Source organism: Porites lutea, chromosome 5, assembly GCF_958299795.1.
Source record: "Porites lutea chromosome 5, jaPorLute2.1, whole genome shotgun sequence".
In the NCBI taxonomy this organism is placed as follows: Eukaryota; Metazoa; Cnidaria; class Anthozoa; order Scleractinia; family Poritidae; genus Porites; species Porites lutea.
The window spans coordinates 8,740,693-8,761,420 of record NC_133205.1 but is presented as its reverse complement, the minus strand read 5'-3'; the positions used below and the strand labels follow the sequence as shown (position 1 = coordinate 8,761,420).

Below are 20,728 nucleotides of genomic sequence, written 5' to 3'. Positions count from 1 at the left end.
ATCTAATTAGTGAACCTTTCATAGATTGTGTCAATGAATCCTTTGATAAAGAAGAAATGTCTAATTCCCAAAGGCGTTTAGGTCGATTTTCGATATCATGGATTGAACAGATAAGGAAAATATGCCTGGTCTGCTGATATTTATTGATTTTGAAAAAACGATTGACTCTTTAGAATAAAACTTCCTATAATATTTAGATTTAGCCAGGGCTAAAAGCGAAGCTCTGGTTTAGGTGGCTCGATACAGTTTTTCAAGGTCAATACCTCCCAAGTTTGAGCGCAAACTACGTCGCCATAAACAAAGATTTGGAGAAATTAACACCACAGTTGTATTAGATAAAGATGAAAATTTGTTATGATCAGGGTTGAAATGACATCGGAGTTGTCATAGCAACGAAATGACGCCATTACCTATTTTACTTGCAGCAGTATTTCTCGGCACTGGGAACTGTTCTTCCAAAATCGTTTACTGGAGCTTTTTCCTACAGTAGCGGCCTCGATATTCGTGAAGTTTAAGCGAAATCTGTAAGAGCGTTATCGAGATATTTTGGGAAGAAGTTTTCATGGATAGAAATACTGTAAAAAATGGACAATCTTGATGTTCGACTGTTATCTGTACTAAACGAAGCGCTTTTGACATGCAATTTCACCTCATAGTAGTTTCAATCTTTTTAAAAACGTGCGTGAAGGATCATGGAGATACCTCCAGCCGATTGCTAGAAAAAAGGATTTGATTAGTGTTTATTAAGGCGCTCTTGTTAGCGGTAATGTAAACATTTCGGTCTACTTTAACAAATTAGCGAATAATTTTTAAACCGCTCGATAAATTTATTCACGGGTATTGTCTCCAAGTTTCATATTTTCGTGTACAACAATAGCTAGCATTTTTGCATATGTCAAATGAATTTTTAGTTACTGCTGTTCAAGTGAAAATGAAACTTTCAGACAATACCCTGAATAATAAGAGGCTCTCACTTGTAAACACAAAATTTCTGACAAAATATTAGCGAATTGAAGCCCTTATTTTACTACCTTACAATATATCAATAATCTTGAAACTAAAAAGTCATGTAACAGGACGGTTTATCTTAAGACTCTTAAATTTTAAAAAAAATTTATCGAGCGGTTTAAAAATTATTCGCTAATTTGTTAAAGTAGACCGAAATGTTTACATTACCGCTAACAAGAGCGCCCCGATACATACTAATCAAATCCTTCTTTCTAGCAATCGGCTGGAGGTATCTCCATGATCCTTCACGCACGTTTTTAAAAAGATTGAAACTACTATGAGATGAAATTGTATGTCAAAGGCGCTTCTTTTTTTGTACAGGTAACAGTCGAACATCAAGATTGTCCATTTTTTACCGTATTTCTAACCAAAAAAACTCCTTCCCAAAATATCTCGATAACGCTCTTACAGATTTCGCTTAAACTTCACGAATGTCGAGGCCGCTATTGTAGGAAAAAGCTGTAGTAAACGATTTTGGATGAACAGTTCCCAGTGCCGAGAAATACTGCAGGTAATGGCTAATAATAGGTAGATAATAGGTAATGGCGTCATTTCGTTGCTATGACAACTCCGATGTCATTGCAACCCTGATCATAACAAATTTTCATCTTTATCTAATACAGCTGTGGTGTTAATTTCTCCAAATCTTTGTTTATGGCGACGTAGTTTACGCTCAAACTTGGGAGGTATTGACCCTGAAAAACTCTATCAAGCCACCTTAATAATACTCATAAACAAAAAAAATTAAATCGTGTAATGTTAAACGAAATGGCTTCAAGACTAATAGATCTAATTAGCAAAAAAACAATTTGCACGTGCAGCACACTCTTTCTTCTAATTAGCAAAAAGCAAATTTGCACGTGCAGCACGCTTTTTTGTCTTCCCCTTTCCGTTGTTTTGCACCACTACAACGCTGTTTTCTACGACTTAAACGTCAAACTTCCTAGTTACACATTATTTTTATGGAGGAATTGTCGTATGTGTTCACCCTTTTTTTTGTTTCCTGTGTTCATGTTCGCCTTTATTTTTCACCGCTGCTCATTTTCACCTTGCTGGCCGCTAGCATTTCTCATTTTTTCAACGCCGCTTTGAATTTCCATGTTTTTCGCCCTACGAAATTCGTCTCCCTTGTTTTCAATAACTCGCTCTAGCTCTTTCTCTGTTATTTACGTTAGTGTAAACATAAAAAATAACGCCGAAAAAGACGGCGGCCATGTGATTTCGTTCCAAATAAAACCTTGAGATGCATTTGGCTTGCCATACCTGTTGATTTATTTTACATTCATATATGCCTGCTCGCTCGCTCGGTGTACGGTCACGTGATTTCCAAATTTTCTCGGGTGGGTAGATTACCACATTTCCTTAGCTTTGGTTTGGTAAGTTATCCTTGTGTTAAAATGGTCGAATTGCACTACCCTAATTTCTTCAAGATTCAGTCTTGGTTTTTAGGTCAAAATGGTCACATCTCTTTTAGTTATAAATTGAACAGGAAAACCGTACAGTGACCATATTGTTTTATCTCTGCTTCATATTCAACTGTCTCTGACCTTATGTAAAAAATGAATAAAAAATTTATCACAGCGTGTAATTTACATTGCCTTATCAACCTGTAAAGACAAAAACTCTGGGAAGAGCAGATCTCTGGGACGATAAACTTCCAGTCGCCTTTGCGTCTCTTCGTCGCTTTCGTTGCGAATTCTATTAGCGGCATTTTCTCGAAGCGTCTGCAGTCGGGGGTTTTCTCTCTTTATCGGTTTCAGGTTCGCATTGTAATTTCGGTATTTTGTCGCTGCCTCTGTACAGCTGTCTGTGCAAGTCTATAGTCGCTGTAGCCTCTCCTCTGTGTCTTGTTGACGGCGCTGCTCCGGCTTTGGGGTCCATTGAAAAGTATCTCAGTCATCGCAGGATTAGTGGCCATTGCAATTATTGTAAGTGACCTGCCAGAGAGTTAACGCGATCCATTCTTTTCAAAATGTGGTCTAAATGGCCCTAAATTCTGATTGAACTGTCAATCCACATCTACCCGTGCAATCCTGATAACATTTCTCCTAATATATAGATTTAGCCAGGGCTAAAAGCGAAGCTCCCATTAATAAATTTATAATTTAAATCAAATAATAAACTTGTAACTCACAAATCAGTTAACTTATAAGGGCACATTCATGTGACTTCTGAGGGAAAGGCTAAGTGATTTTAGAGTGAAACATCTGACATCGAGTTGATAGCCTTCTATGTACGCCTAAAAAATAGCAATTATCTTCGATCACATTCAAGAGCCATAATGCTCTTGATCACAGTAGATTAGGCTTGGAACACAAATCAGGCCGAATGATTTGCTTTCGATAAGTTTACTTTACAAAATCTTGCCAACAAATCTGGGGGTGTGTAAACCAACCTTTTAATACTTTTTATACATCACATCCAAGGTGAAACAGTACTATTTATCATAAAGACCTCGGAAAGAATGCAGTATTTCACAATTTTTCAAGACAAATTGCACTCAGTCAATATTCAGGACGATCAATCGTGTGCTTTCAGCGAAACCGTTCAAAAAATTTCCAAAATCACTCATACGGATAGCCGGTTCTCACTTTTGACGAGCGCCAAATTTGCAGTGAACAGTAATGGAGTAACGTACGGAAGCTTTGAAGGGACATCTATAAATTTTTTGACTTTGAGTTCAAGTTGTTGAGTGCGAGTTCGAGTTCGAGTTGTTGAGTACGAGTTCGAGTTGTTAAGTACGAGTTCGAGTTGTTAAGTACGAGTTCGAGTTGTTAAGTACGAGTTCGAGTTTCTGAGTACGAGTTCGAGTTGAATCAGCGGTATTAAAGCGAAATTATCGCGGGAGCAAAATCTGTCGAGTTCTGCGAGACTGCGAGTGACTTTTGCACGATTTGGACAGAAAAAGATGTATTGCAGAGGCCCAGTTGCTGCAACTATTGGTGTATTATTTCTACTTTTTCATTACATTGAAGTTGTCAAGGGTGTTTTGCCTCCCTATGTCCCATTATTACAAGGAAATACACAACTTTCGATTGTTTGAGTTTGGCTAAACATCCCGCATTGCGTTGAGGATTACATATACAGAGAATACTTCATGGAAAGTGCTGGCGTACGGTATTTACGCACGAGTTGTTGACGTATCAGAAATCGAACGAGTGAGCGCAGCGAACGAGTAAGATTTCTGATACAAAAACAACGAGTGCGTAAATACCGTACAAAGCACTTTCCATGTGGTATTGTGTTTATTATATACATACCGAGACATTCATCATTTTGGCGGCCTTTTTATTTTAAATCTTTCAAAAATGCTTATTTGCCGCTACACACTTGCCGCAAAATGACAACGAAAACGAAGTATCAGCTTTTTGTAAAAACGTTTGTTAAAAACATAAATGACGGTAAGGATATGAGGTAATCCAAGAACTATACTTAAATCAGGTCACAACACTAACCTGATTACTATTCCATGTGCAAGGCACAGAAAAGCCACTATCTCTGGGTAGGTAAAGCCATGGTTGAAGTAACCTTTAATAAGATGATTTCCTAAAAATGTTCAGGAAAATTACACAACAGTATTTCACCATATGTAATCCTCAACGCAATTCGGGATGTTTAGCCAAACTCAAACAATCGAAAGTTGTGTATTTCCTTGTAATAATGGGACATAGGGAGGCAAAACACCCTTGACAACCTCAATGTAATGAAAAAGTAGAAATAATACACCAATAGTCGCAGCAACTGGGCCTCTGCAATACATCTTTTTCTGTCCAAATCGTGCAAAAGTCACTCGCAGTCTCGCAGAACTCGACAGATTTTGCTCCCGCGATAATTTCGCTTTAATACCGCTGATTCAACTCGAACTCGTACTCAGCAACTCGAACTCGTACTTAACAACTCGAACTCGTACTTAACAACTCGAACTCGTACTTAACAACTCGAACTCGTACTCGACTACTCAAACTCGTACTTAACAACTCGAACTCGTACTTAACAACTCGAACTCGCACTTAACAACTCGAACTCGTACTTAACAACTCGAACTCGTACTTAACAACTCGAACTCGTACTTAACAACTCGAACTCGTACTCAACAACTCGAACTCGTACTTAACAGCTCGAACTCGTACTCACAACTCGTACTTAACAACTCGAACTCGTACTCAACAACTGGAACTCGAACTCGCACTCAACAACTTGAACTCGAACTCAAAAAATTTATAGATGTCCCTTCAAAGCTTCCGTAGTAACGCTTCAACATAATAAAGAATTTATTATGCTTATTTTTTTAATTAATGGTTTTATAACGATGTGTATATAATCTTAAAAAGCTTTGATACGCGCGGCATTTTGAGTGCTCCTGCAAGCGATGTTCATGAACGACTGAAAAACAAACGGCACAGCGATTACAATTGCAAGAGAGACTACTAACAATCAATAAAAGAAATATAACTCGGTGAAACATTTACAGAGACAACAATTTTCATTCACGAACAGAAGTATTAAAGTGTTTCTAAAAATCCGGAGTCTTAAAGCTGGCCTCCCGGTGTTTGCTTTTTTCAAAGATGAACTCGAGGCAAAAGAATCGCTCAAAGTTTTTTTTCTACGGCCAAATTTTTAACTAAATATTCTTCGGATCGTATTCTTTCTATTTGCGGTGAGAAAATATATCTAAAGGCTTTTTAAAGTTCTGTAAGCTTATATCAAACCTGATACTAGGTCAGATCATTGTCCTAAATCTTACAAACGTGCAAAAAAATTGCCGCATAAACTGTGCTCGACTTTATGAAATTAGATATAAAAAAATCAAATACAATAATTACTAATGCTTGCCATTCGAGATACAGCCTCTTAAAGCTATCAAGTAAGGCCCTCTTACCCTCTTATGCATCAAGCAAGGAGGAAAACGAAGACGATGCCATCCGAATCCGACTTTGACAAGCGACGCATCTCTCAACCAAAAATCTAATGAACGAACTAGCCATGAATAACAGAAGCCTGTTGGTAACAGCTGTATTTCATTTTGTACATCCAGTGGAAAAAGACAGTTAAAAAGTTGACACAAAACTCTGTCAGCTTCAGTTGTCAAAGTAAAGAAGTTTCAAGATGCTGCATAAATTTTCCGTATGAACCCACCTGTCAAATTTTGAAATATAATATATAGATTTAGCCAGGGCTAAAAGCGAAACTCTCTTTAATATTTATTGGAGGAAACGTTTGTGTCCCTGTTCACTCTGCTTTTTACTGCCGCTCATTTTCACATAGGTAGCCGATAGCATTTCTCATTTTCTGATCGCCGGTATATAATTTTCATGTTTTTCTACCAACGAAATTAGTCTCCGTAGTTATTTATTTCTCGCTCCTAGCTCTTTCCCTGTTATCTAAGTTAATGTAGACATTAAAATTTAGTGGAAAGAAAGACTCGTTTTGTTGTTGTTGTTGTTGTTTTTTTCTCCCCTAAAAGCCCAGGCGGCCATAGTGATTTACCGCCGAAAACGAGCGAGGAGCTTGACATGAAAAATTTCACCTCAGCTATAGCATACTCCTGCCCCGACGGGCTGACACTTGTAATTCCCTTCCCTCAGCCCGAAAGAGTGTACGGACAGACGGAGTACGCTGACGTCATAACCAAATTTTCTCGGTTTGGTAGATAACTAAATTTTCTTACCCATGGTGCTGCGCTGCGCGCGCTTGGCGCGCAAGAGCTCCGCTATAAAAGAGACCTTTAGATTCGAGAACGAGGACGACTACCAGTACGAGATTTGACTTAAAGTTTTTTCGCGTATTCTCAAAATATAGACTCCCCGGTAAGCTTCATTTTACCATTTTTCACCAGAAAAGTTAGCTTTGTTATCTTTTGTAAAGGAGGTTACGCGCTCTCCCGATTGCAAAATGATATAACTCCTAAGATTTAATTGATATCTTGTTTTCGCCACCACGACATTCGCGCGAAAACTCGTAGTAGAATGTCGACGGCTACCACGTTTTGCCGCCAAAATGACGCTGGCCCACGCGCTTACACTACTTCCTATTGAGAAAATCTCGTATTCGTACTCGTAGTCTTCTTAGAATCTAAAGTTCTCCAAAATGTCAGCAAGTCCTCAGCAACAAACCAAGGAGTGGTGCCGGATCATTGTAGACCTGGATCAGTACAATTAAACTAAATTGTAGAGAAATATGAAACGGCAAACTAGAATAAAACAAAAATATATGTATTTAAAAAAATTGCCCAATATTTCGGTTTGAAAACAAACCTTCTTCAGGGGCTAAAAAAAATGGAAATAAAACTAAAAGTTCGTTACAAACAAGAAGTTGAAAATGTGACCATAAAAACAATGGATTATTATTGGTATAGGAGACTACGTGACCAAACGAAATTGTTATAATTATTCGCAAGTACGTCATAGATCTGTTATGGATTTGATCCAAAAAATCTGTCCAACACAGGTGACTCAAGCCCGAAATATGAGTATACACATTGTTGCGCATTCTGTAAAGGATTATAGAGATAGCAAAAAGGGAGGATGTACTCCCTTATATGGCCTATAGGGGGATGTGGCGCTGGACAGATGGGGTATGGTTGTTTGTCCTCTCTGTCCAAAATAGGGTATGTAATTTCGTGCGAGTCTGTTCTGATAAGCAAGGTATTGCCTCCACGATTGATGATGACTTCATTGGTTTGGTGAAATTTGTTTTTACTCCATGACAACAAAAGCAATTATTATAACGCGAATTTGCTCTATTGCCATTCAGTGCCGATAGATGGCCTGTAAACAATGCGGCGTGCATTTTTTCCGTTGTCCTGAACAAGGTAATTAATTTGAGGGTGTTGTCCCAAACAGGGTCTGTATTTTAGGATTTTTTTGTCCTCAGCGACTTACCTATGCCCAACTATTGGCCTGAATCCATATCCCCTGGGGCAAAAAAGTTATAATAAAATCCATAAAATGGCCATAAATCGGCTCGGGAACCACACAGGAAAGAAGAAACACACAACTTGGGTAAAGCGATTGTCATTTAAATCCTTTCACATTTGTGCTGCTTGGGCTCCTTTGGTCCTGGTTGAAAATTCCACTGCGATTTTAGAAGAGAGGGGATCCTTCGGCGCAACATGGACCCCGCATGTTAGACATGTATTAATCCTTGACAAGTTTGAGGTGCAATTTGATTTTTAATACGCTCGTACTTGTTATCAGAAAAAAAGGAGATTGATATCATCGCCCGTTTGGAAAGGGTTCTTAGTTTTCCAGCCAAAACAGAAGACTACAAATATAAACGGCCTTGGCTTTTCTGAAGACGAACGTGCTCTTGGCCAGTCTAACTCTTGAGTCTGTGGACGAAATCCTCTGGTGTAAACGAAAAAATTAAACTGTTTTCGCAGTTCTTTTAAGTTAAACTAGTTGTTTTTTGCATTACATATACGAAATAATTTTCAGGCTTATATTTCAGTCTAGAGAGTTTTGGCACTTTTGGGATTCAATGACAAGGTAAGCCAAGGAAAAGACGTTCATGTGATTATCCGGGGGTGCTCAATGAAGTTTTATAAAGGGGGGCTCCGCCCCGAGGACTAACCCTTATCCTTTTATACCATTTCATACCATCTTACAGAAAAGGTGCCTCTTATGCATACATTCCATCGAAAAATAGTACCTTTATCATTTACGTAGTTTAGAACTTTCCATCTCTTTTAACCGCTGTAAATGTACTGTCTTCTTAATATGAATAACTCCTGACAAAGCTGGGAAATTTTCACGACTTTTTCATAACCATAAAATCGTTCTGTTAGCCCTTTTTGGTCCCTGACAGGTTTTCCTACCCTTTCATATAAACCTCAACTAGTGTAATCCCTACCCTTTCATACACCTGAAGCCTAAAAAAGGTACCCCTTTTGGGCGGAGCCACCCAGATAGGCCATTATAGGGAGTACTCCCCTCCCCCTCTTGGGGGTAATTATCAAATCAGATATAAAGAAAAAAGGCTTTTACTGAATTGAAAATTAAAAAAAGCATCAGATGATTCTGTGACAGCTCAGTTTAGAAACTGAAAGTAGAGTTTGTCACGAAAGCAAAACAGCCTTTGCACGGAAGATACTGTGGAATAAATCTTACAGAAGCTGATCAAAAGCATAAAAAAGTGAATAAATATAAACAACAATTAACCCTTGGTATGTTCACTAAAAAGTGTTTAAAGTTACAACGCCTTTAAGTTTGCGTATTTTTTATTTTCTCTTTCAAGTTTTCCCTTTCACAAAAACTGGAAGATACTAGAATACTGAATACGGAATAATAAACATTTTGTGACACATCGAAGACGGAGAATTTCAAGTAAGTTACGTATTTTATAACATTGACCAATCAGTGCAGTTCAGTCATTATGTGCCACCTGTACTCGCCGGAACGTGCCGACAAATTCTAATATAAGTTATAACCTAAGGCCTGTAAATACCAGAAGAAGTAGTCATTGCATGTACAATGCAATGGCAAATAAAAAGCTTCTTAATCGCGACTTAATATACGATTATATGTTTAAGGTCTTGCTTCTTGGAGATGCGGGTGTTGGAAAAACAAGCCTGATGTGGCGCTTTTCAGAAGACGTTTTTAACAAAACGTACATTTCAACCATTGGAATTGATTTCAAACTGCGTACCATTGAGGTAGAAGGCAAGCGTGTACGATTGCAGATCTGGGATACGGCGGGACAGGAACGCTTCCACGCTATCAGCGTTTCTTATTACCGGTCCGCCATTGGGATTATGCTCGTGTACGACATTACAAGCAGGCGTTCCTTTGAGAACATTGCAAAATGGCTGCGGAATATCGATGAACATGCAAAAGAAGATGTAATTAAACTGTTGGTTGGCAACAAATGCGATTTGCGCGTACCTAGAGCTGTTAAACGCGAAGAGGGAGAACAGCTAGCTACTGAATACGACATGTCGTTTTTTGAAACCAGTGCCAAGGAAAATGAAAGCATCGAGGATGCCTTCGTGTGCATGGCTCAAGAAATAATGGAGAAATTTGTTCCAGGATGGGTTAAAAACGACTATAACAAGCCTAAAAAGGCAGAAATAACAGACGAAACTACAAGAAAAAGCCGAAAAAAGGGAACAAAGTGTTGTTAAGAGCATAGAAACTTAGAATGTTTTACAAATTTATACAGGATTATAGGTATATTTCAATTTCCAACGAGCGCTTAAAGATCATACCGCATTTGTCATCATAGCATAATGTTTGTTTACATTTTTTGATACAGCAGGTATTATAAATATTTTAAAAAGCTTGAGATGTGCACTGGTGCATAGTTTGCACTTTTACCGGCCGTTTCTGAAAACGATATAAAAATGGCGCGTCTTACAATGGTGCGAGTCGCTCCCGATCGAGCGCCGCCATGTTGCAGTTTTCTTAACTTTAATTTACTATATTTTCTCGGTATTCATTTAATCTAATTTGCAAAGTCTGGCAAGGCTTAGCGTTTGATGCCTTTAGGAAGAGAACCACCCAAACCGAGTTTTCGGCTTTAAGCTGAATTACCAGTTCATTAATATAGCTAGCGGTTGACAGTGAAAACTCGCTGGTGAAGACCCACCGAAAACGCTATTGAAAACTGAAAACATTGCGTCCGAATGCTCGCTTTTCAGCAAAGCTGCATCTGATATTCAAAAGCGAATAAATAATTCAGCATATAAAATAATTTTCCTTTATTTTAATATCCTAGGTAATTTCAATAGCACGAATGCAAGCTTTAAAGCGTGGCCCAATAAAGATCTGAAACGTGTATTTAAAACGTGTAAACGTTTACTTTTATAATATTTCAGTATCAAATAAACATAACCGTGATTGAAGAAGTTTTCTTTTTCAACATGTTTCACTGAAAATCATTTGCGTGACAACGTTGATCACCTGTGACGCAGCTAAAAAAAGAGCTCCCCCACCGTCCCCTCCCAACCCAAAACATTCCATGTTTTTGTTTGTCTCATGGTCAGCGGCTCCTCGTATGACAATAACATTCAAAATGGCGACCGAAACGTCGACTTCAGCTACAAATCAGTCGAAAAATGTACTTATTGGAGTTACAGGTAGTGTGGCGAGCATTAAACTACCCAAGCTTGTGGAAGAGCTGCTTCTGTTACCATCAAAGGTACTAATCATTTCTTATAGGAATCGAGTGAAATTTATAGCATGCCAATGTCAAACGATTCTGATCTTGCAGGTTAAGCACGCATTTTTCTTATTTCTATATAGCCAAATATCCAAGTTATCGCTACAGATTGCTCAACCCATTTCTTTGATGAGAGCAAAATTCGTGCAAAAGTTTTCAGGGATAAGGATGAATGGGAGGTAAGAGATTTTGACCTATGTTGCAAATGTTGCTCTTCCTCTAAGCTTACATTAATTTCTTGGAGCCAGAGCCTTGGTAACGTTACCTGTCCTAATTACATTAGACTGTGTGACAAATAGGAGCAAGGGTAAGCGGGACCGGGAAGGAAGTTGTCAACGTTCTATACTACCTAACACATAAGGCCTGGGGGTGGAGCACTCCCATCATATTGATATATGTATGCTGCAGAGCAGAGTATGGTTTTCAGGTTCTTGATCGTTAAACAGGGTGTTACCTTGAACAGGATGTCAACATTGATTGTGCACAGTCTACAAGCAAAATTGCATTTCTTACATTGTGGGTGCAGAGATTATTTAGCAAATCAAGTCAGCAATTATCCACTGGTTGTACGTGTAGGTCTCTGCCCCCTATTCAGTGGCTGATCCAGGGGAGGGGCTCAGGGGGCCTGCCCGCTGCCCCCCCCCCCCCCCGCTTATCTCACAGTCTGGATGACTGCCACCCCGCCCCCCTATCTGAAGGTTTGGATCCGCCACTGCTATTTGTAAGGTAGTATGTATTGAAAGTTAACCACCCACCCCTCCCCCTGCTGGTCCCAACATGACAAGTAACCTTGCCAACCCATTGTACTTGCAAACTTGTGATTTATTCCACACATTTGGTGTGTAAAAAAATAATAAAAATAATTTTTCTACATAGCTCTCTCTTAAGAGCTCACCTCCTTGCCTATCGCTGCTTTAGTGTACTATTGTATTACTTATTGTCTCTTAATGGATTGGGTGAACCCAGAAAACATCCAACCTACGACACCCTATCGAGAGTTATTAAAAATTACAACAGGGTGGATCGGTCTTAGAGGCCAAAATCTTACAAGAAAAGTCTGAAGTTTTAATTTAAATTTCCAGAGGGGGAGTGTGATATCATCTGCTCTTCACTACTACCCCACCCCCAGTGGCATATCCAGGGGAGGGGCCCAGCCCCCCCCTATTATCTTAGGGTCTGGATGACCACCCCTCATCTCAAAGTCTGGCCCCGGCACTGACCCCCTGTTTTCTTTCATAGTGATTAAGTCTAAATTCTTGAGGCTTGACTAGATATACATCATTGTTACTTTTAGAAGAGTTGGATCTTTCTTCCTTGTCTTTTGTTTATTGATAGGCATGGAGAACAATACAAGATCCTGTTTTACATATTGAGGTAAACTGAACTTTGAAAAACCCTTAATTCCCACATATGGGAACATGACAACTACTGATAATAGAACTTTTGAGTCGTGAAAAAGCTCTGTGGTGCAACGTTTTAGTAGCAGTTTCACATGCATGATACTATTATTTGCTTCTCATCATTTGATGACATTGAAATCTTGTACAAGATTTTTCCTTGATGTTAGGCTTCTTTAGTGTGACATGATTGTTAAATCTTGCCCAGAAAGCCAACAAGGTAATTTTTGATGTATGACTTAAAAAAAAAATGACAACTTAGTGTTCCACCACACTTTAACTTTGAGCCCTCTAACTACCATAAAAGCTAAAATAAAATCCTGTATCTTTAATTGCTGGTAAGTATGATGCAAGCTTTTTGAAAACAGAATTTTATTGTCAAAACTTCCTCATAAGAGAGGATCCCATTCTAAGTACCCTAGTTCTTGCCATAAATCTTTGATGTATTGATTTTCAGTAGCTACGACGCTGGGCAGATCTTATGGTTATTGCTCCACTAGATGCTAATACAATGGCCAAGATTGCCAATGGATTGTGCGACAACCTTTTGGTAAGCATTTCATTGTTTGCTATATACATCGTACCTATTAATAAAACCAATTTTTAAAATATGTAAGTTGAACTTATCAGTTTTTATAGCAGGGTTATCCTTTTTGTCCTGGCTTGAACTAATTTCTTTATTACACTGTCTCAAATCAAAACCTTATGATTTATTAATTTGTTTTTCTTCTCCAAAGAGAGTGGTGATAATCACATTACTCTTGGTCCAATTTTATCAGAGACAGCTAAATCTTTTTTTTTTACATTAATCAAGTAACCAAAAGAATATGTCCTTTACATGTACATGTAAGGCAGCATAAAAATGATAATAATTAAGAAAAATTTTTCTAACCCAGCAAACTCCAATCTGAACGAACTAACAGATGACAAAAGTGACAAGGCTGCATGGTGCAATAAATGTCATGGACAAAGACATTAATATTGACTGAGATTTAACGCCCTTATAATTTAGGGTCATAGCCAGTTTGCTAGGAAGTCTGGTTTAGTTTCATATGTTTTTATGTAACTCTTCAACAGACTTGCACAGTTCGCGCATGGGACATGAAGAAGCCACTGCTATTCTGTCCAGCGATGAACACTTTCATGTGGGAGCACCCTATTACTTCCAGTCATGTTGAACAGCTGGTAAACATTGGATATACTCATGTTCCACCCATCAAAAAAACTCTAGCTTGTGGTGACACAGGTAACAACCCTAACTTTTTTTAAAACCTTAAGCCCCAATATCAAAATACAAATTCTCTACACTGATCCCCCGGGGCTGGGGGTGGTGGGGGGTTACTCCTTTGTATGGCTTGTAGGGGAATGTCGTAGTTAATTTTTTTTATCTCAGGTGAGTTTTGTTTTTCTTTTGTTTTGGGGTATGGTAATGTATGCTAATGTTGTGGAAATAGAAGAAAAAAAATTACCTGAGATAAAAATTAACTACAACAGGGATGTGCCACTGGAGACGGTGTAGTTTTTTACCTCTCTGTTGTAAAACAGTGTATATAATTTCATGTGAGTCTGTCAAATAGGTATTGCCTGCACAATTAATTCGATTTGCCGGATTAATTGTGTTTGTACTCCAAGTATATAAAAGCAATGACTATAATGTGAATTTGCTCTTTTGCAATTGCCAACAAATGGCTTTAAAACAAGACAGCATGCATTTTGGCATTTGTCCTAAACAGGGTAATAAAATTGAGGGTGTTGACCTAGCTAAACAGGGTCAGGGTTTCAAACTCTCAATGGCTCCCCTATACCCAAATATTGGTCAAGTACCTCCCGCCCTGGGATCTTCACACATTATATTCACCACACATTAAATAATTAGTTGAGAGGATTTGACAAAAGATCAGAGCATTTCCCCTTTATTGATCATTTTGTTAATTGTCCTAACTTTTTCTCTTGATAATGTATGATATTGTTAGCACAAAATTGATGTTGGTCACTCTTTAACTGACCAATAACATTAAAGTATAATCCAGACAAAAGATTTGCCCATAAAACGGTAACTCTCTGTCCAGTATGTAGATAATGCAATTATTGGTTTCCCCCGGCCAATACTTATTGGCTAGATAGTGATTTATCAAATGGATAGCTCTACTCAATGTTTGAACAACTGGGGCCTGGTTACAGAAGTTTCAGACCACTGTTTCATTTTTTACTAGTAAGTTTTGATCTGAAATCAAGAGGCTGAATTAGCAAAACAACAGCAGCGTCAGTTGACAGGAAAGCAAGCAGAAAGGACAAAAATTAATGAGACTTCCAGTGCCCAATTTGCCACTCTGCCATAGGTCAAGCCAGTTTTTTGATTTGTGCACACCGTCATGAACTGACATTCCCATTCTGTTGCTAAATCAGCCTAATGACCGAATCTGATTCACAAGGTTTGAACCAGCTGAATTTGATGCCTATCACCATCCATGGGTTGGAGCTTGAAGGTGCATTGAGATGATTAGTCCATTGAGAAACTTGGGGCACCATCTTTGCTTCCAATTTTACACTGTGTATCAATCAACTTTAATAATACAGTCAAACCTCCATTAAGTGGCCACCCTCTAGTAAGTGACCAGTAATCAAAGTCCCAAAATAACCGAAAAAAAGAATGTGAAAATAAACCTCTATTAAGCAGCCATGGCCACATTTTGGCCTTCCCAACAAGAGTTCCACCATTGTTGTCAAAAGGAAGTGGCCATCAAGTGCTTAGTTTGGCTTCATTTTGAAAATAATAATTATGATGAAGGAAAATACAGTGTGAGTTAGAATGTGACAACTGAATGCGGTCCAGTAATGCTTCTACTATCACGCGATCGGTTCCAAAAATAAAAAGCGATGTTTCTGCTAAAGATTATGGGAATTTATGATGAAGTGGCCACTTGCTGGTACCCCGAGGGTGGCTCCTTAATGAAAATTCAACTGTAATAAATAGTAATAATAATAATAATAATTAATAATTAATAATAATAATATGATATTTACAATAATAATATTTCTTACAAGAAATCCAGTTCAAGTAAGCTCCAACTTGCTATTATTTGCATTTTAGGCATTGGTGCAATGGCTGAAGTTGGAACTATTGTTAGTTTAGTGAAGGAACATTTGGAGAAGATGTCATAAGCCTGTTTAAAATATTTTAGACCATTTTTTTATCTAGCTAGCTATAAATAAATTATTAGTACATTATACTTTCTACGAAAGTCCTGGCTGCAAAAAATGAAAACACTAGTACTGATCAGGTTACATTGAGGTGAAATTATATAACTCAATAAGTTACCAAACTAGTATTAGTACCAGAGTACTAATGCATGTCATATAATAATCTGTCACAGAATTAAATTGAGGTTAAAATTTTTTAACCTAGGTTGATTCTGAAATTCCTTCTAAGGAGGTGGATGAAACTGAGAATCAACCTGGATTAAACCTTTTTTCAACAGAATGCACCAGGAAATTGAGTAATTTTAAATTCAGTGGCCAAAACCTTGTACCAGAATAATTTATAGCATATTGCATTCTTTTTTACATTTTTCAAGGGTTATATATGTAATCAGCTATTTGTAATAACACCAAAGACAATTTATTATGGGAGCCCGAGAAAATAAATGTCAAATTTCACAAGAATTGTGAAAATTTGTGTAAGATGTCATTTTATGAAATTTGACATTTATTTTCTCAGGCTCCCATAGGAAATTTTCTTTGGTGTTATTACGGATAACTAATTACATCTATAGCCCTTGAAAGATGTAAAAAAGAATGCAATATGCTTTAAATTATTCTGGTACAAGGTTTTTGTCCACTGAAAATTAAAGTTACTCAATTTCCTGATGGATTCCGCCTTAACGTGAATTTAATTTTGACCTGTAACATATCAACATCCTGTAGGTTGAACACTCCCTTTTTTGCTCCAAACAATATGTGCCACTGAACATGGCAAGCTTTTCACGGTCTTGAGTCTTAAACAGGGTAAACAATTTCACTAGTTAGGGTATTGAACAGGGTTTCTTTCACACCAGATTAGCTTATAAAAGATTGTGAAGGTTTAGCTATAAAAGGTCCACATTTGTGGTACCAAGAATTTTTTCTAAAAAATCTTATCCCTGGTTGTTTGTTAAAGAGACTACTAAACTCAATGAAACTTCATGTAAATGAAGTAGGAAGTAGATTATTTGTGTTCAGACTACACAAGAAAGCAATTTTATTTTATGAAATTAGAGTGAATTGTGAAACCACATAAATAAAACTGATAGTACTTTTGAACACTTACACCTTATAATATTACTAATATTAAAAGGTGTAAGTGGATTTAAATGTGTTATTTTTATATACAATAATATTTTTACATTTTGTACCCCAGGGGGGTTCTTCGGATTTCAAGTGATGGGGATGATTGAAGGATTTTTTGGGGGTTTGAAATTTCTGAAAATTTGACAAGTATTTTTTTGGGCGGGTTGATTGAAGTAGGGATTTATTTGAGCATTCAAAACAATCTGAAGATTCAAGCTAGTGCCTACGTATCCCGGCCGCGTAGTTCTGCGAATAAAGTACAACCAAACTTTTTTCTAAAAACTTTATTTTTCATGTTACATCATTAATGAGCCTTTCTGAAAAGTTTTAAGGCTTGGAAATTCAGTATGAGATTTTTGGGGGGTTAATTTTTGGTCCAGGGAGTTTTTTGGGTTTTTAGATTTTTACCCCCATTCGATCATCCCCATCACTTGAAATCTGGAGTACCCCCTTGGTTTTGTACATTATTTGAAATAAGACTGATTCCTTATTACATTTTTTCATATGTGAGTTGATAGCCACATGTTTTGCATGTTTTTGTCCATGTATCTGTTTCCTCATCATAAACCTCCCCACCTTCTTGTCCTGCTTCAGGGAACTCATGCTCATGTCGACTGGTATCTTTTTTCCATGTACTTGTTCTGACTGCTCGACGAAGTTCTGGTTCGTAAGATAAAAAACATAAGCTGTTTTCAGTGACTTTTTTGCACTGGAAATTACCATAACAAAAGGACATAATGTATTAACCACATTTGTACCATTAAATGCCTCAGTGTTTATTACAATTTTAGTCTTTTCAATGTGGCGATTAATTACTCAAGACAGCATTTATTGAAGGGCAGCAGTTATTTCATAATCACATTCACTGTAAGATGTTCACAGAAAGATGTTTAGAGTTCCAATGTCTCGCTTTTTGCTGCGATAGAGCGGTAATTGTGTGACATTGTGACAATTATTGTGTTAAAAAAAATTTCTACCAAACTTCACATTTTCACACAAAAACGTTGTGCTCGTCACATGCATAAGCTCACTACTTAGACAGAGATTGCAACATTCATAATCTTGATAGTAAAAAGGTAAAAAGCTTTGGTAGAAGAAACCTTTAACTTTCTTGTCAAATCGCCGTTGTTTTTGCACCTCTCTCTTCTCAGCTTTGTCTTCTTTAGCCTCTTCTAATCCAGCTTCTCCTCCCCACACTTCATGGGAGCGTTGAATAACCTGCAAAATAACACAGTTTACTCCTGGTAGCTCAAACCATTAGTAAAGCGAGTATCACATTAACTTGAACCAAATTGATTTAATCTTAATAAAACATCTACCACAAGCTGAAAACTGGGCATCTAATAATCATCATTGCAAGAGTAATGCCTCCATGAATGCTTGTTTACCCATTTGCCCTTGGAGACTAGCCACTTGATTAGGGTAAATCAACAGCATAATTAGCTGTTCATAACTTTTTGCTAAAAATGGCAACAAAGGAATTTTTACATGGATGCAAGGGTAAGATGTAACAGTATTATCATTCAAAATATTGTTGCCATTAATTTTATGCAAATGATCTGTTACTCGGGTTACCTTTTAATAACTGCAGAGCTAATGATATTGGTTTACCCGTGTTAAATAATAAATTATGTGATTCTCCAGCTTTTGGTTCCTCTTGCCGTGTGTTTCATGTCACCTCTCAGCTCCTTCCCACAAATCAGAGATGCAACAGCTTCCTGAGGTTTTTATATACATGATTGTACTGTTTCCAACAAGGCCTAGATAAGCAGTAAAATTTGTTTCCTTTTTCCATCAGCCTTTCACACAGGCAAAAAGATGAGAAATTTGAAATTTGAAAGCTTTTAATACCTGTGATTTAAGGTACAACTTCATCTCCCCTCGGGAATAATGTGGATTCTTTTTTAAAATAAACTTTAATGCTGGTTGTCTTCCGTCAAAATCACAGTCTTTCAACAAGAATTGCTGCAAAAAATACAAGTAACACCAGTTGAAGTTAATGTCACAGCTACATTTGCATAATTTTCATCCAATAAGTGATAAAAATATTCCCTATATGTACCTCCTTAGCTTCTGTTTTGGTTATAAGTGTGTGTTTTCCTTCTCGATCTCTGCAAGACAAAATGTGGTCTAGTGTTGGCACAACGAAGTTGTAAATATGTTGTCGAAATGGTGACTCATTTAGCCAAGAAATGGTTGCCCTCAATGACAGATACTACTCATTCTTTAAAAAGGGCAGGGTGCAACTGTAACATTCCTGGGTTCTAAACCATTATTTGCAGCCACCTATAAAAGTAATAAGCTACACAAACTCCCTCTTCCAAGTATTGGAGGTAGGAATTTGTGCAGCTTAACCTATTAAAGATACATGTGTACGTTATTTTTACAGTTACTGTATATAATATTAAAGGACTTTTTACCTGCAATTGTCACAAACAGAAACCTCAAAATGTTTGTAGAGATATGAAGTCAAGAACTCTTTCTGGCATTCAGAGCAATGTATTTGATGACCACCAAGTACAGGGGCTGTTTTAAAGGAAAATAAAGACATTTACAGAAAACAAGTTTCACAAAATTAATAACGTACCTTATACTACTACATGAAAAATTACTGCAATTTGATTAGCTTAGAGCAGTGGTATTTCAGCTTAATTTGAAATACCTACATGTGAAAATTACAAACCTTTTGTGGGTAGTAGTATAAACAAATAATAGCATGATTTGTATGTGATATTTGGCATTAATATCACTCGTGATATTTCAAAACTGTCTCAAATTTCACTCGCCTAACGGCTCGTGAAATTACATATAAGAATTTCGAAATATCACTTGTGGTATTTATGCCAAATATCACTACAAATCATGCTATTGCCTATACAAATACTAAACCTACACTTTAAGTTACTTTCACAGGGCAATATTGTGGAATGACCACAAAACTATCCCTATCCCTAAAGTTTAAGTCTTCTTTAAGTCTTGACATAGTTTTGAGATAATTTCACAACATTGTTTACCTTGAAGTTATGAATATATCAAAATAATGTATGAAATGTGGGGTGAAGAATTATGTGAACATAGATCATCGAAGTTATATAGACGCAACTTTTGCAGTTGCGAAAAGAAAGCCTGAAAAAAATATTCAGGCTTGTACAGCTTTCAAACCCTTGACCTCTGCAATACTGGTGTGGCGCTCTTACCGGTTTATAACGAACCAGTTTAACGACCTACTCCCAGTTGGCTTGTTAACTCAGTTGGTAAGAGAGCTGCAACGGTATCGCAGAGGTTGAGGATTCGAATCCCGTATGTATGTCTGAATTTTTTTTCAGGCTTTCTTTTCGCAACTGCAAAAGTTGCGTCTATAAGTTCGATGATTTACTTTCATATAATTGTTTACCTTGTTCACTAGCCAGTCTGCAAGTACATGTATCATGTATGCAGTCTGCATTTTGTCTAACAACTGAACAAAGAAGTGATATGCACTTACCTGGGTCCTCAACTAAATTCTTTTGCGCTATATCCAATGTTTCTTCATCATCAGGATCTAATAGAAACCCTCCACCGGTATCAATCGCATGAGCTGTGGTTGAGTTTGAAGTGCTCACTTGAGATGTGCGAGTAGACTCTTGGTCATGAGATCTTATCTCGGGATATGGCCTACTGGAAAGTCTTGCATTGCGGAGCATCAATGCCCTCTGGCGATTTCTCTCGATGCGAGCTTTCTGTGCGTCTGTAAGCTTTATTTCCGCCATTGATTCACCGCAAATTCCGTTGTTACTCTAAAACGTCCTTTCTTCACTACTGTCCGCCATTTTAAAAAAGTACATAGCGCGGCTACTAAG

General features: G+C 37.5%; 3 protein-coding genes across 4 annotated transcripts; 2 read left to right on the top strand and 1 right to left on the bottom strand.

The window, feature by feature from the left end:
* The first annotated feature begins 9,385 nt into the window (after window positions 1-9,385).
* LOC140936878 (ras-related protein Rab-10-like) lies at window positions 9,386-10,879 on the top strand. Its single transcript, XM_073386383.1, has one exon. The coding sequence runs from the start codon at window positions 9,473-9,475 to the stop codon at window positions 10,127-10,129; it is 657 nt and encodes a 218-aa protein (XP_073242484.1). The 5' UTR covers window positions 9,386-9,472; the 3' UTR covers window positions 10,130-10,879.
* A 140-nt stretch (window positions 10,880-11,019) lies between these two features.
* Window positions 11,020-15,791, top strand: LOC140937584 (phosphopantothenoylcysteine decarboxylase-like). Its single transcript, XM_073387140.1, has 6 exons — window positions 11,020-11,145; window positions 11,250-11,345; window positions 12,502-12,540; window positions 13,024-13,113; window positions 13,641-13,809; window positions 15,655-15,791. Exons 1-6 carry the CDS (start codon window positions 11,020-11,022, stop codon window positions 15,723-15,725), a joined length of 591 nt encoding a protein of 196 aa, XP_073243241.1. The 3' UTR covers window positions 15,726-15,791.
* Window positions 15,792-17,029: 1,238 nt separating this feature from the next.
* On the bottom strand, window positions 17,030-20,699 carry LOC140937025 (DNA repair protein complementing XP-A cells homolog). Of its 2 annotated transcripts, XM_073386548.1 has the most exons (6): window positions 20,374-20,699; window positions 19,310-19,415; window positions 18,952-19,000; window positions 18,741-18,854; window positions 17,990-18,107; window positions 17,030-17,549 (listed from the first exon to the last, which is right to left on the bottom strand). In XM_073386548.1, the coding sequence occupies exons 1-6, from the start codon at window positions 20,636-20,638 to the stop codon at window positions 17,380-17,382; spliced, it is 822 nt and encodes a 273-aa protein (XP_073242649.1). In that variant the 5' UTR covers window positions 20,639-20,699; the 3' UTR covers window positions 17,030-17,379. The 2 variants fall into 2 exon arrangements, with proteins under 2 accessions (XP_073242649.1, XP_073242650.1); XM_073386549.1 differs by lacking the exon at window positions 18,741-18,854.
* Between the last annotated feature and the right edge of the window lie 29 nt (window positions 20,700-20,728).